The sequence below is a fragment of the Haplochromis burtoni genome, unplaced genomic scaffold (genome assembly GCF_018398535.1).
Source record: "Haplochromis burtoni strain Fernald_Lab_line unplaced genomic scaffold, NCSU_Asbu1 Contig_41, whole genome shotgun sequence".
NCBI classification, from domain to species: Eukaryota; Metazoa; Chordata; class Actinopteri; order Cichliformes; family Cichlidae; genus Haplochromis; species Haplochromis burtoni.
The window spans coordinates 1,390,045-1,405,947 of record NW_024582402.1 but is presented as its reverse complement, the minus strand read 5'-3'; the positions used below and the strand labels follow the sequence as shown (position 1 = coordinate 1,405,947).

At 41.0% G+C, this 15,903-nt stretch overlaps 1 protein-coding gene across 18 annotated transcripts in view; it reads right to left on the bottom strand.

Moving 5' to 3' along the window:
• Positions 1–15,903, bottom strand: part of LOC102289157 (receptor-type tyrosine-protein phosphatase S) — a 70,097-nt gene that overhangs the window by 26,878 nt on the left and 27,316 nt on the right. For 6 of the 18 annotated variants that reach the window (XM_042219998.1, XM_042219999.1, XM_042220001.1 and 3 more), the window contains exons 5-9: positions 15,335–15,523; positions 5,793–5,903; positions 5,032–5,043; positions 1,747–1,761; positions 63–332 (exon numbers count right to left, since the gene is read on the bottom strand). In XM_042219998.1, coding sequence (XP_042075932.1) covers positions 63–332; positions 1,747–1,761; positions 5,032–5,043; positions 5,793–5,903; positions 15,335–15,523 — 597 coding nt within the window. The remainder of the gene's footprint in view (positions 1–62; positions 333–1,746; positions 1,762–5,031; positions 5,044–5,792; positions 5,904–15,334; positions 15,524–15,903) is intronic. The other 12 variants (XM_042220004.1, XM_042220010.1, XM_042220011.1 and 9 more) reach the window with 3 other exon arrangements.

The following is a 15,903-nucleotide window of genomic DNA, read 5'->3' as shown; positions in this document are numbered from 1 at the left end:
CTACTTTCTCAGGCTAAAATTAAAAACATTCTTAGGCATCTAAAGGTTGCCGGGGCCCTTACTCTTCACTAAGACCTGAGCGCTGGCCTCAATGATACCCAGGCTACTCATTGCCACACAGGTGTAGTTTGCAGACTCGCGGACACTATTGAGCTCCAGCACATTCCGTCCAATCGGCATTTCATCCTCGGGAGTCAGGTCCTCGTTACCCAGCATCCACTTGACATAAGGCATGGGTGAACCCACGGCCACGCAGGTGATGTTGATGCTCCCTCCTGGCATGATCTCGTGGTTGGAAGGGAGGATGGAGAAACGAGGGGGCACGCGGCGCACTGGGAAAGGAGGAGAGTCGGGAGGGGAGAAAGGAAGTGGGACGGGGGTGGGGGAGAGGGGTTAAGGAAAGGGAAGGAGAAAAGTGGGGAAGGGAGTGAGAAGGAGAAAGGTGGAGAGAAAGAAGGAGGAGGGGGCAAGGGAGTAAAGGGGGGAGAGAATGAGAAGAAAAAGAGCGAGGCAGAGAGCGAGATAGAGATTGAGAGAGAGAAAGAGAGAGAGGGCGAGAAAGATAAAAAAGAAAGAGAGAGAGAAGGAGAGGAGAGGTAACAGGAAGGGGGAGAATGAACTTCAGGGTTTTTACAGAAAATTACATAGGGATATTTCAAGTTTAGTCCCAATTACTTTATGGCACTGATGAATCCAACAAAAAGACACAAATCTTGTGCTGAGCTCAACCACTCAGAGTGAGCTGCCTTCTCAAAATAATAAAGTGACAAACTCTTGAGTATCATTTCATCCAGGACATGACACCTATAGTCAGTTTCTCTTTCGTAAAAAACCAAAACCCAAAAAACGACAACAGCGGGTTTTTTTTTTTTTTTTTACGGGTTATCAATTTATGCAGGAAGCAGATTTATGCAGAATTATTAATAAAACACCACCTCGAAGCAGTGACTAAGCAGGCTAAACTTTAGCAGTAACTTATGAGGGAAAAAACTTTTCTTCATTCAGATTGCCGTGCCTTGAGGTGCCTGTGCGGTAGATGGGCTCCTTTTAGAGAGTATATGCATCATGGGGGCCAATCAATAGGCCCTGCCTGCTATTTGTGTCCCCATGAGAAGAACAAGCAAAGTGGCAAGTTATATCCAATACTGCATCTGTCAGAGCTCGGTTGACTACACATTAGGGGAGAGATGCATCGAGAGACTGAACTCATAGGTCACTTGCATGCCTGGGCGACTCAAGAGGGATAAAATGGTGGAGAAACACAAAGAAGAGAACGAAGAACTGTGGACTGAGAGGGGGGACAGAGAGAAGCAAGATAAGAGCAGAGACACGGGAGGGACAGATCGAAGGACAGAAAAGAAAAAGACAGAGAGACAAAGAAAAAGAGCGAGAGGGAGGGAGAGAGAGAGAGAGAGAGAGAGAGAGAGAGGCAGCTCTGCTTCTCTTCCAGACAATGAAACGCAATGTAGCAAAGGACAGCCACATTGTACAACAACATACTGTACAATACATAGGATTCAAAACTGATACAGTGTGTAGTCAAATGAATAGGAAATGTGGACAGGAGTGGATCAAGGGTTCTAAAAAGGTGTTGTGGCATTTACAAAGTGATCATCGGACACATTTAAGTAAAGAACACCAAGACAGCATGAGAGAACGAGGCAGAACGGGAAAGAACGAGTGCGAGCAAAAAGAGAGATATGTGAGGTAGTATGTGCATGTTTATAAGTTAATAAACTTATGTACATGTGTCTGTCGCTCCTACACATCAGGGTGCAGACAGAATGCAGAAGAAGAAGAAGAAGGAGAAGAGAAAAAAGGAGGGGGTGGGAAAGGAGGGGAAAAGACAGGGGAGAGAGGATTAGAAGAGGGTTCGTGGGGAAGGAGGGAAAAGGGGGAAGAAAAGAGGAGCGAGGAAGAAGAAAACACATGGATCTATTTTAAAACACGGCTGTATACCAGAGTCAGGCCCATTCAGAAAGAAGGTGCTTCAAAAGTAAGAGAAGAGGGAGAGAGAGAGAAAGAGAGAGAGACAGAGAGAAAAGAGCTTGAAGAGAACGGATGTTGAAAGAACAGAGAAGAAGAGGATACCCGTGGGTCAAAAACACAGGAAACAGAAAGAGACAAAAAGAGTAACGGACAAACATCTCTGGATGAAAGGAGAGAATGAAAGGGAAGGCAGACAAAGAGCAGAAACATTGTTGAAACTAAACTCAAAACTAGAAAGCTTATATGTGCGATAAACAACACAAGCCCTAAAAATAGACAGTTTAAAAAAGATTACGAATAAAAGAAGATATCCCTACAGTAGCAAAACAATAAGAGTCTAGTCTTTTTTTTCTCAATTACTTGCAAATCCAGCAATAAATGTAACGCTATATGAAAGAAAATGTCAAATTAAATACTTGAATGAATACATAAATATTGATAAATTTGCTGCATAACCTCCACTCCTTAATGAGTGACATCATTACTGGGAATCTTCGTGGGCCACATCCCCCCTACTCAAAGCATCTAGAGACAATTGGATAGAAGTTAACATTTTTGCATGATTTCAAGAAATTAAAAAAAAAGTAAATAGTTGTGGTCATTTCACGAATAACAAAGTTCAAAGCAACTTGGAAAAACAAACCAAAGCAATAAAAAAATAAATAAAAAATCAAACTTAAAAATATACCCAGAATTGGATACAGAAGTTAAAGACAAGAAAGAGACAAAGAGACAAAAACAGGTAGATCTGTTAGAAAACAGACATGATTGGGCAGGCATCTCCTCATCTGAGCATGCTGGAGAGACACGCACACAGACTGCATCCATGACAGCTCCATGCACAAGACAAAGCAGGTGCAATGCAGCAGGACCAAAACGTCAGTTTAAGCCACACGGGCATGTATCTGTCAACACAGCAAGAATAAATAAAAGATGTCAATGTAAGCATGTGGGCTAATTTGATAATGCTTTAAGTTTAAGGATGAAAGTAAAGACTCAAGATGACTGTTCGGTAATCTCCTACATCAAGCGGTGGAGTAGTTCTAAAAATACCGGTTGTGAACACAGACGACGACTGAAGAATCCACCGGGGAGCCAAAGGTGAGTACTTTACAATAAAGTGAGCTCATAACAAGGGATAATCCTTTTTGTGCTCACAGAGCCTCTAGCTTAAAGTTAATCGAGCCAGGACGCATGATTCCCCACCATTTTCTATACAGTTTGTACGAGCCAGGAGCTTCGCTCTTTATTAGTGGAGCTATCATTAGTCCTGTTCTCTGCAGGGAGTCTGGAGGCTACGGGCTGGGGAGACCTTGGCACAGCCATAAGGATTACCGCTGAATCTCAGCATCGCTATATAGCTGACATTTACTCAGCACCATCTTGTCTGTCTCAAGGACACAGCTTTCATTAACCACTGTAATAAGAGAGAATCATTAATACCCCTCTCAATATCTAAGATTGAGAATGGATATAATTAATTTCAAATGTCAGTCAACAAAGACGTATCACAGTGTTTGGTGGGGAGTCAAGCAAGGTAAGACATGGCCTAGACTGTATAACAGTCCATTAAAGAGAGCTTATTTTACTTATTACTGTATAATAAACCTTCAGAGGCTACCTGTAGAAAATGTGCAGCATTAGTATGAATATTTAAAGCACACAGGTGGAAAAGGGAAAAAAATAAAAAAATAAACAAATAAATAAAACCTGTAACCTTGTAAACTTTATGTCTTTTGTCTCATAGCTGTGGAAAATACAAATCAAATGAACTTGGTTGAGGTGTAGCTAATTTAAGTATTCTATAATGTCTAAAGCAAGGCATCCTATTTTTCATATTATGCTTGAGTATGTAACACAAGCAGCAATGCTGGGTGTTATTATTAGGAGTGGGGCAGACAGACGTGTGCCAGCAGAGGAGGCTCTGCGGCTAGCTGTCTTGAAGTGTCTCTAATGTTATGGCTTATGGACATGATATTAATGCAATTGTCTGACAAATAAAATGGCTTTCTGAATGGTTAACACAGTATCCTAATGAGATGCATCTCGGTGGATGCATCTTGCTAATCGGTCTTGCTAATGCGCATCCACCTTTTCATCTAAACATGGTAACTTCTGGCTCCAAAGAAAAAAAAAAGAAAGCAAACAAAAAATTATTGCTCACAATCCATCTTTTATGTACAGTCTATGATGCTCCATCGTAACACGTGTATTCTGAACTGTAGTGCAGTGGTTCCGGATAATTTAGCCAACGTTAATGTTAGTTTCAACACTAGTGTCCATCATCAGTCACGTGACCCGTCCTCTTGCCATTTTGAGTTTGCGTCATGAATTTATACCAGTGAGTGATTCTCGTCTGACAAACCGAACGTAAAACTGCAGAACAAGGGGGCATACACAAGCAAGTGCAAGACTTCCACTCAACAAGTGCAGCACTGGAGCAGATGTGATGACATGGGAACAAAGACAAACCGCCAAACAAGATGGTACAAAGGGGAAAAGAATTTAAAAAAACACACACACAAAAAAAAAAACAGTAGCAAGACATGACAAGACAGCAAGTTCAATCAGATCACAATCTGAGCATATCAATAAGCGTGATAACACACTGTGCCATGCTCTGGTGTCAGTCCGTCAGTCAACACACATGCAAGCGGTGCTCCTTTCTCTTTCTCTCTCACTCCTTCCATGCAAACATTGCCTCTTTTTAATCTTCCAATTCTTGGGTCTCCATGACAACAAGATCATACCATGCAGAAAACATTGATCGGGGAGTGAAGGCAATACCAAGGGTTCTGCACACAAGGCCTCACAATGCAGTCAATGCACTCTGCTGCGTAGGCAGACCGCTTCATCATCGCAGCAGCTTTACTCTCATCATTTTGGATACAGGTTTGAATCATTTCACTTCAAATCTACTCCGCTGTCCTTTAACTCATACTGTGGTTTTTTTTTTGTCGTCTTTTTTTGTTTCCCTCTGTTTCAATAAGTGAAGCTTTCTGAAACAAAGGAGTAACAAAAGAAAAGAAAGAGCGCACCAACCTTCTCGAAGCTCTGAGGGATGGAAGGGGGTTGATGCAGAACACAATGACGTGAGAGGGGAGAGAGAGAACGGGGAAACACAGAGAGAATAAAAACGGCCAGCGCAAAGCCACTCGCTTCACTGCACCACACACACACGCACGCACACACACACACACGCGCGCGCGCACACACACGCACGCACCAGTCAAACTGCATTCACGCTTCTCTGTTATCCCACGTAAAATAGAAACTAGAACTTGCAATACTGGACATTGGTTGTGGCCTTTGAGCCATAAGCCAGTGTTACAACAGCACCCACAGATTTATTTAAGCATGTGGGGTCCACAGTGATCCCATTAATGTGAAACACTGTAAAGCCAAAATTACATCTTGACTCTCACTCCCAATTTTGTTCAAATCTCTCAACCAATTAATTTGCCTCTAGTACAGAAACCACTTTAGCAGACAGATCAGTGATGTTTCCATGCAGTTAAACCAAGGTGTGGTCCCCACTTTATCCTCGCTTTGATTCAACTGTCGGAGCTCGCACCAAGGTTTAAGGTGGACTTGTTAAAGGTGGTTGTGAGAAATACCAAACAACAGAGTCAACATATATTGTAGACAATGGATGGGTTAGTAATACTTGTTAAAGAGCACAGTAATACAGAAGAGGTAGTTTTACTAGTAATACCTAAGGCACCTTCGTCACAGTGATTTTTCGGTGTCTGTGTCTTGTTCGTGCGTGTACGTGCATGTGTGTTCTGCGTTTCAGGTCCTACCTCGCACGTATAAGTTGGCGGGAGAAGAGTAGCGCACGCCTTGGGAGTTGGTGGCCACACACTCGTACTTCCCTTGGTCTGTTTCCTCGCTGTTCTCAATCTGTAACGCTCCTGCAAGAGAAAAAAAGAAAACCCCAGATAAATATGTTTGCAGAAAATGCTTCTGCCACTGTCCGCCATCCTTTTGCATCCTCTCCTTTTCATCCTGCAATATCTGCTATAGTTTGACCCTGGGGTATCTCTTTGTCTGTTGCTTCAACATCCAATAAAGTCAACTCAGTTGTTATTTCTGCAAGGCAGAAATGAATGGTCCGCACAACACTCTCTCTGTATCAGGAGTTGGATTTTCCACAAAGAACTTCGTCTCCTCTAACCATCCCCGTCTCCCATCCTGCTACCGAAAGGGGGAAAGGAAGCGGCAACATATTCACAAATTCAGAATTCCCTTTCGAAAAGTTTGGAAGTCAAAAACAAGTCTCAAACTCACTTTTTACAAACTTAGATGACACTTAAAGCGCCTTTAGTTTATACTTCTGTACTAGCTGGTGATTCCTCTCCAGCAGCAGGCACACTGCTGAATGAAGAAAGCCTGTTTCTATCTTTGCAGTTAACTGGCAGCAGCTACACAGCTTTACCCCAGGGCAACGACCCAGCGATGCTCTTCGGCTCTTTCGCTTCCTCAGTTTTTATCCTAGTCTCCCTAAACGTGCTATAATTACACACGGCACTCGTCAGGTGTTCTTTTGCTTCACGTGGTACTATTCTTATTGCTGTGTTTCTTAGCTAACGGCCTTTTGAATTACCAGCAGAGATGTTCTTTCTCTGGTTTTGTTTTTTTTCCCCCCTCTTTCAGTCTGCTCTGTCACATCCGTCTCATTTGAAACTGACTTTGACACGGAGCCCGAGGAGGAGGCACAAAACCATGCATCACTCTCTGCTGCACTGCACAGAGTGGAAAGTGACACAAATCTAAATGCACATGGCACACACACACACTTTTTAAGGAAAGGATGGAAACACATACGGGAGTGTGTAGATAAACAGCCACACAAAAAGAGCAAGTTTTAGTCTCATACAAAGCACTGTGTTTTATATCAGATCTTCTGTGAGACTGATAAAAGGCATCTGGCTTTTAAGAGAAGCACAGGGATATTTAGAGAAAAGCAAGATATACTGTGCATCGCTCTGCACAGATTTTTTATTTTCCATACACAATACACAAGGTAAAATACAAAAATAAAAGCCAAAATACTTAAAAACAATCCCTCCGTTTATATTGATATTAAAAGGAAGTAATAGCGAAATAACCCCTGTGCATTACACCAATATGCACAACCATTCAATCTAAATATTATTTAATTTTAAAAGATAAGTAACAGAGTACAAGTACTTTATTACCGTAACCCTGTAAAAGTGATGTAAACCTAAAGGAGGAAACCATATAACATAAACGCTAATCCTGTTGGTCTATCTATCACCAGTGCTTATCACACAAAGATAAGAAAGAGGCAAAGAGAAGCATATAACTAATGCATCAGCTCTATAGTCAGAGGTTAAAGTGAGCCGAATCAGTTAACACAACGACTTCTTTTTAAGGAACAAATGTGTGTACTTTTGCCATCTCTGAAGATAACTGCACATGTCATTGTTGTATGTTGTAACTCTTGAGCTGCTAAATTTAGTGGGTTTATTAATTCATGTGGACTAGAAACAAATTATTTATAGACATTTTCTTTTCACTTTAAGTAAGCTGACCTTAAGGAAAGACTCTGTAAAAGATCTTTAATGGGGAAAACTGAGGTCACCTTGGGAAGAGCAGCAGATGTGGAATACCTCTTCCACGAGAGATAGACATTGTCATTGATATAATAGGCAGAAGTGCACGGCAGTGACAGACAATATGAGCCAAAAGATGGCACATGTTAAATACCTCAACCATCTGCTCCAGTGCTGGATGGTTGACTGATGCCTTTTACTGTATTCATCATTATGTACAAATGCTCTTTTGAATATTATCTGTTGTATGGGTATATCTTAAAAATGGTAAAGAAAATAAAATGCACAGTAATAATATTTAGAAAGAATACACTAAATAGATGCTTCATTAGGTGCATTGGTTAATTGGACCCTTATTTGGCATAAACTGCTTTAATTCAATATTTAAAAAATGTAAAATTCAACATTTAATTTAAAAAAAAAAGAGAGATTTTGGTTCATATTGACATGATAGCGTCACACAATTGCTGCAGCTTTGTTGGCTGCACATCCCAAAGGTGCTCTACTGGGTTTAGACATATTGGCTGTGGAGGTCACTTGAGTACAGTGAATTCATTGTCATATTCAAGAAACCAGTATGAGGTGATTTGAGTTTTGTGACATGGTACGTTTTCCTGCTGGAAACAGCCATCAGAAGATGGATACACTGAACTCATACTAAAGTCATTTCCCATTACACCATTATTACTGATACTAGGCAGGATGAATCCATGTTTTCATGATCCTTACACTAAATCCCAACCATAACGTTGTCACAGCAGGCAGAATCTTCTGTTGTCCAAGAAGATAGGAAAAAACTGCAGAAGAGCTTTCAGAGATGCTCTTAATAATAATAATAATAATAATAAATTTTATTTATGAGCGCCTTTCAAGTCACCCAAGGACACTTTACAATAAGATAAAACACTTAGTAAAACAATGGCAGAATAAGAACAATAAAAGCAGAGATCTGAACCAGTTGAAGCTTATGGAGGGATTTTTGGGGGAGACCATGCAAAAGAGAATTGCAGTAGTCAATACGGGAGGTAACAAGACTATGTACAAGAATGGACGTAGACTGGGTGGAAAGAGAAGGAAGCAATCTGTTAATGTTACGTAGATGGAAGTAGGCAGAACGGGTGAGATTATTGATGGGAGATTTATAGGAAAGTGAACTGTCTAGGATGACACCAAGGCTCTTAACCTGAGGAGAGGGGAAAACTGTGGAGTTATCGATGGTGAGTGAGAAATGGTTCGCCTTCAAAAGGTTGGATTTGGTGCCAATAAGGAGGATCTCAGTTTTATCCTCATTGAGCTTTAGAAAATTAGAGGCAAACCAGGATTTTAACTCGGATAGACATTCTGTAAGGGAAGAAGGTGGGAGGGAGGAATCAGGTTTGCAAGAGAGATATAACTGGGTGTCATCAGCAAAACAGTGAAACTGAAGATCAAATTTGCGGAAGATGGTACCTAGAGGGAGGATGTATATTATAAAGGGAAGAGGGCCTAAAACTGAGCCTTGGGGTACACCAGAGGTGACGGGGAATAGACGAGAGCGGAATGATCTTAGTTGAATAAACTGGGAACGGTCGAGGAGATATGATTGAAACCAGGCGAGGGGTGTGTCAGAGATGCCGAGAGAGGAAAGTCTGCTTAGAAGGACAGAGTGAGAAATGGTGTCAAAGTCTGAGCTCAGATCTTCTGCATGGCTTGGTAAGAATGAGTGGTTATTTGAGTTACTGTTGCTTTCCTCTCAGCTCAAAGCAGCCTTGCCATTCTCCTTTCACCTCTGACATTGACAAGGCATTTGAACTGCTGCTCACTGGATATTTTTTCTTTTTTCTACCATTCTTCCTGGAGACAGCGGTGTGGGAAAATCCCAGTGGATTAACACCAAACACTTAATAAGGTGGTTGTTACACCAAAATAAAACCTCATATTTAAGGTTATGTACACACATACAGACAGATTTTGTGTGTCTTAGTATACGTAGATTTTGCACACGCACACATACACAGACACACTTGCAGGTCAGCTTATGAAGAAGTTTGAATGCTGTGATTTCAGAGGGTTAAAGGAGGGAACGTGTTAGGTGAGCTGAGACGCTGCTCGCTGAAGCTGTCATCCATTTGTTTCTGTCTTCTGCAGTTACATGACAGCAGAACAGCTCGTGCCCTCCTCTTTCTCCCTATTTTCCATCTCTCATTTCCCTGTGGTTCAGGGCAGAGTTGGGAAACAAACAGGAATAAATTATCTGCTCTACAAGAAGAGCCTTCTTCTCAACCAGAAAGCAGAGGAAGAAAGGAGCAGTGGGAGGAAAGATGGCGAGGAGGTGGAGAGGTAGAAATGGACAGGTTTAGATCTGCAAACGAGAACTTGTGCGACAGCTGGAAGCAGCTCGTGTGGCTAACAAGCAGCGAAAATTTGAAATTGCCAGTTGTAATCTACTGCTGTAAAACATGACATTACATTACACTGGGGTGGACAGGTGTTCTGAATATATACATAGAAAGGTCAGCAGGTCAAAATGTATGTACACAAGCACATAGCGCAGACAGAAAACGGGCGTCAAAACGACGTGATGATGGTTTGTGGGACGGCAAAGCAAAAGGTCGAAAAAGTAAAAGAAGAGAGACAAGGAGAGAGAGCAGTTTTGGGATGCTGACAGGCCCAGAATAAGATGTGACTTAAGTAAATTGAGCTACTGTGAAATCGTGGATGGTGTATTATTTCTGTGGGCTGAGACTCAGCTGATCAGATGACAGCGGATACTGTTAATCTGATAGCTCTGATGGGACACTGAGGTAAAACAGATCACTTGGGCTCCGGTCTCCCACAAGTTGAGACATTAAATTAACCGGAGGCACATGTTAACAAGCGTCGACACAAAGGACAGTTACTACGAACGCAACACAGTTACGAATAAACTGCTGGTAATTTTTAAAACCGAAACTGTTGTTTCCAAACCATTATCAACCTGCTCTTTAATTTCACATTTCACTAAAACATGAACAGAAAAGCCTCAAAGCAAAGTGTTACGCAGCAATTTAGGTATGGTTTAACGCAGCAGTTACTTAATAAATCGATAATGAATCGTTCATAGACGCAAAAACGCTCAAAATTTCCAGGTTCTGACTTAGTTCTGGTTTTTATTCTCGCACACAGAGTCAGAAACGATTCCTAATTGTCAGTCTGCAGATTTATCCGTGTCACAAGTTCCACTTTTTCTGTCAGCCTGAAAGCACGTTCTGTCAAAGGATTTGTACTGCTCACCATTTTTAGATTTTTCTTTTCTTAGAAACAGACTGTTACCAAAAATGAATGATTTACTTTGGCTAAAGTCCCAATTTCAAATTCTCTTAAAATCTGGTTGTGAAATATTCTGCTGAGTAACAGCCAACCAAATATAAACTCTGTGAAAATAGCATTTCACGATGATACGTGATTTTGGGTCAGTCTCTTTGACGCAACCCTATATAGGTGTTAAAAATGAATAACCAATTTTGTTTGGTGCATGCAAAAATTTACTTTAAAAAAGTGCTCTGTATTGACGTCAACAGATAAACTGACATACACCATTAACCTTCATCACGTCTTAGTCCTTACCAAAGAGGAGTCTGCATATGTAATCCTGGAGTCAACCTCAGGGTTCATACTGAATGCCATCTGTTAAGAGTGTGGGGTCTACATAAGCTGTTAAGTGCTTAGGTTAACTTTCCAGCTCTAAGTCCCAAATGTCAGGGGCAGACAGATAGCTTGTCATGGTTCTCCTCATGCACATACAAACTGGTGCAGCAGATGGCATGGAAAAAAGATAGATACCTGATCGAGGCATACAGATGTCAGCAAAAGTTCATCTCTATACCACCCCATATGTTTCTGTCACCGAGGACTGATGGGGTGAGTATGTGTGCATTTGAGGTGGGTAAACACAGAGTTCACGGCTGTCAAAGGCCACCGTGGACAGTTATCTGCAGTGATAAGCCCCCACACATGATGGATACTTATGAGCTATGAAATGGCTAAGATGAGACATCCTTTGTGGGATTCGACTGCAGTCATTCTCTATCTCATTTTTCTTCCTGACCCATATGGCTCATAAAAGTATTTCCAAGAGCCAACAGAAGAAGAAAAGAGACAGAGAGAACAGAATGACTGTGGCCAAAACACATTCCTGGCTGCAGTCCAATAAGAGCTGGCAGCTATCCACTAAATCAGAAGCATTGCTCGGAAAGTGCCTCCATTAAACAAATCTTAAAGGAGTGTTTTATCCATAACGCATTTCTTGCCCAGCTCAGGTGTAATTGATTTCCTCCAAGTCATTTCGCTGCACTGTTCGGTTCATTATACAGCACATTTTGTTGTTTGGCTTTGTGATGGTTTTGGTGATTTCAAATCCTATTAAAGCCTGGGGTGAATCTCAGTAGGCCATTCGTCTTGCTACTGTTTCATTGATGTGATATGTGTCCTAACATACTGTACCACTGAATCATTGTCATGTCTGCATGACACACAAGCAGGGAGCAAACGTCTCAGAGCAGATCAAGTAAAACTAAATATACAATTTTAGGTGGCTACAATTTAGCAGTTGTTATAGTTTAGTTAAAAAAAAGGACAACTAAAAGAAAAAATAAATAAATAAAAGCATGGCCAGTGATGATCAGGTGTGGTATAAGCTGCAACCATTACCGAGGTGGCACAGATACTGATGTTTTGTAATTTTTTATTTCTGCACATTCTGATGTAATAACAGTGATAGTCTTTGTTTTCTGGTCACTCACTCTTATTGTGCGCTTTGTGTGGATTTTGAGGTTCAAATTCTTAGTCTATACATGTAAGTTTGGTACTTTGATTTTTGTTAGGTGGAGTTTTAGATTCCTACCTTGACTTCATTATCATTCTAGTAATTTTCAGCATTAGTTCTTTTTGTTTTATTTGATTTTCGGTGTTTCATTTCTGGGGAGGTTTGGGTACCAGTTTAGACTGCCTTACTGTTCTTAAATTTGAATTATTTGTTTGTGTTAAGCCTCAGGTCCTATTTTGAGTTTGTTATTTTTTGACTGTGTTCGGTTGCTTCAGCGTTTCATTATCTATTCCTTCCTCGACTTTGTCTTTTTTTGTGTTTATGCATTTGCCCCTCAGTACTCCCCGTCTCTGTTTTCATGTTTATTGGGAGTCTTCTTGCCTCCATGTTTTGCATTGGTACTTTGGTTGCTTCCTGTTTTACTTTGAAGTAAATGTCTTCTAAGTCTTCTTACTTGGTTGACTCATTCTGTCTGTCTGTCTGTCTGTCTGTCTGTCTATCTATCTATCTATCTATCTATCTATCTATCTATCTATCTATCTATCTATCTATCTATCTATCTATCTATCTATCTATCTCCCCACTGCCATGTAGAAGTACACAATGTGAAAAGGAAACAGTAAATAACAACATTTGTTGTTTTTTTTATTGTTCATGAAGGTCATAAGATAATTGCAATTGCAGTTCTAGTATATGTGCAGCTCCCCTAATGGGCTTCCCCACTGGTTGTATGTGCCAGACTAGTCAGTAGTGGTCGTGGCCGTCCTTTGCCATCCCTTTGCTCTGCGTGCGTGACCACGGGAGGCTCTTTACTTGGTGTTGCACCAAGGGGACCAAAATGAATAAAAAGAAATGAATATAATTTATTGTGAATAATAAAATACTGTTCTGCTGAATATGCAGGTTTAAAAGTCCTATTTTTCTTTAGAGAATTCAATTTAGGGTTTCTCTTCATAATTATGGCTACTTGAAACAGCCGGTGTATTTCTGCAGGTGCTGGAGCAGCGTGCACTGGACGATAAGCTGTGTTTGAAGAATACGAATGAGCGAGGAAAAAAGAAACGAAACTGGCTGGATTAAACATGCGTTTATTTGTCTTTCAATAAGCCGCAATCATTAGCTTTCCTGCTAGCTGGTTCACTACCTATAGGAAACTAAACTCATCTTTAGTTAATATTCATCTATTTTCCAGGATTCAAGGTGTATCAAAGTGTTGTACTAACACATCTTAGCTGGTTGTGCATGCCATCTAAGATTAGGCAGACATTATGGCTTTGTCCAGTGGTTTATTGCAGTTCCACTCCAGTCCAGTCTTAGCCAAACATGGTAGCCAAACGAGGAGTACAACTGCCAGACCTACTAATTGGTCTTCAACTAAAAAGCCTTGTCTTAAAATTTGAAATACAAAGAAACTGTATAATTCTGTAGTTTAACTACAGTTGTCTGTGTAAAGTATCCACACTGTAAAGCTCCTGGGTTTTTTGTGAGAATCATGTCTGTTTTAAATTTTGTTCCGTGTTTCATAGGTAAATGGGGTTGTCAGCACTGCTTATATTCTTTACTGCTGCACATATTCAGCTCTTGATGAGCTGAATCAGGAACCACGCTTCCACCCTAGAAGAGAAAGCGTGGTTCCTGATGCCGGAATTGGCAGCCCCAGCCCTCTGATGCTGTGTGCCCTGCAGAGCCGCAGTTTGAGCCTGCATTTCCGCCACACCTGCCAATGCCCGGTCCCTGCCAGAGCCTGTTTCTCCGGCCACATCTACTGATGCTGGGTTTCCTGAAGCTGTGAGTAAAACATATTTATTTCCTTGTGTGTTCTTCAAATGTCCAAATATAGTAAGAGCACACAAGGGAACAAAGAGACTGAAACTCCAGAATGTTTCCCATGCCCTAAAGCATGGTTTGTTTTATTGCTGTTAACCAGTCCTAAACAGTGATATAAAACACTGTATAGGAGCTCTCATTAGAATTTCTTTGACATGGATCACAAGCCATTAGGAAAGGTAACTTGTTGCTTGGGACAACATGGTAAATGTATTTAAACATTATAAATTCGGCAAATGGAAATGCAAAGACACAGCTAACGGAGGGCACTGGTGATCAGTAAAGGATATTGGCTGACAGGAGGGATATATCAGAGCTGGCAGGCCGGAGCAGCACAGAGAATATGGATGAAACAACAACAAAATGGTTTCGCTTCACCATCACTTTCATTCCCCCTGAGGACAGCTGAGTGGGAAAGGCTGAGAAAAAAAATGTTTCTGCCTTCTCCTGGAGACACTGTACTCATCTATACAGAAGAGCATAAACAAAGCTGAATAAACTGTCTTAAGCGCACAATGTGATTCTTTGGTATGCAGACACATCGTCTTTGCTCTCTTTTTGTGTCTCTGGTAAAGTGAGCTTACCTTCACATTTTGGGACACTGAGCTATGTCGCGCACATTTAGGCAGTGGGTCAAAATAAAAGCATCACCAGCTAAATGCTTAATTTTAAGAAGCGCCAAACACATTTGACATCAGAAAAGAGGATATTGTGGCTGCTTTGGGATAAATTGAGGAAGACAGTTTCATTCTATGTGAAATTTCTGAACCCATGTAAAATGACTATACAATTATATGCTGCTATTTTTTTCTTATAATTATGATACTTAATGGAAAGCAAATTTTTCCTTTTAAGTGATATATATTTTTTATAATCCGTTCTCCCAAATGCTAATAAACAGCACATTTTTTTCATGGCTTAAGGATGGCACAATTATCCTTTTTTTATGAAATTGGCTTTAAAAAGGTTTTATACCCCCAAAGGAGAGAGATAAACTTAGAGAACAGCATGTAATCCCTCAATCATAATTAAAATAATCACCAAATTTAGAGCAACAGGGATTTACCTGATCGCAAAAAAGTGCAAAGCTGTAAATGCACTGTTGGTTCCGTTGGTGGAAAATACAAACAGTCTGACTAAAAGTCACCTGTCTCACCTGATCTGAGCTGTTTGATGCGACCCTGGCTGGTGCTGGGGTCGACAGGCAGGAAGTCTTTGAACCAGGAGATCTCGGGGTCCGGGATGCCACTGGCAGCGCACAGCATGGTGGCCGTCCTTGTCCGCTCCACCACTTTCAACTGAGGGCCCATGTCTATACTAGGGAAGCCAAATGGCAACAGGTCCTCTGAAAGCATCAAGAGAAAGAAAAGAGTATGAAACGTGCAGCATTTAAAACATGAAATATAAATGTCTAATTGCACTACTTGCGCATGTCTGCTGGTAACATATGATAACAGGAGCTAACATGTATATTTAGCACATGTAATGACTTGTGTTTTGACCATTAGTTTAGCATGTAAGCATGCTACGATCTGCTAATTAGTGCTAGAGGCAAAAAACAGGAAGACGTCATACACTGAACAGTGATCATCCCCATATAGTACAGTGCAGTGCTAGGAAACATGACAACACATGTGCATGCTGTTTTCACACATACCACCCTTCAACACTGTTGCTAACCAATCACATCAACCCATAGCAACAGGAGCACCAGCCTCCCCTAGC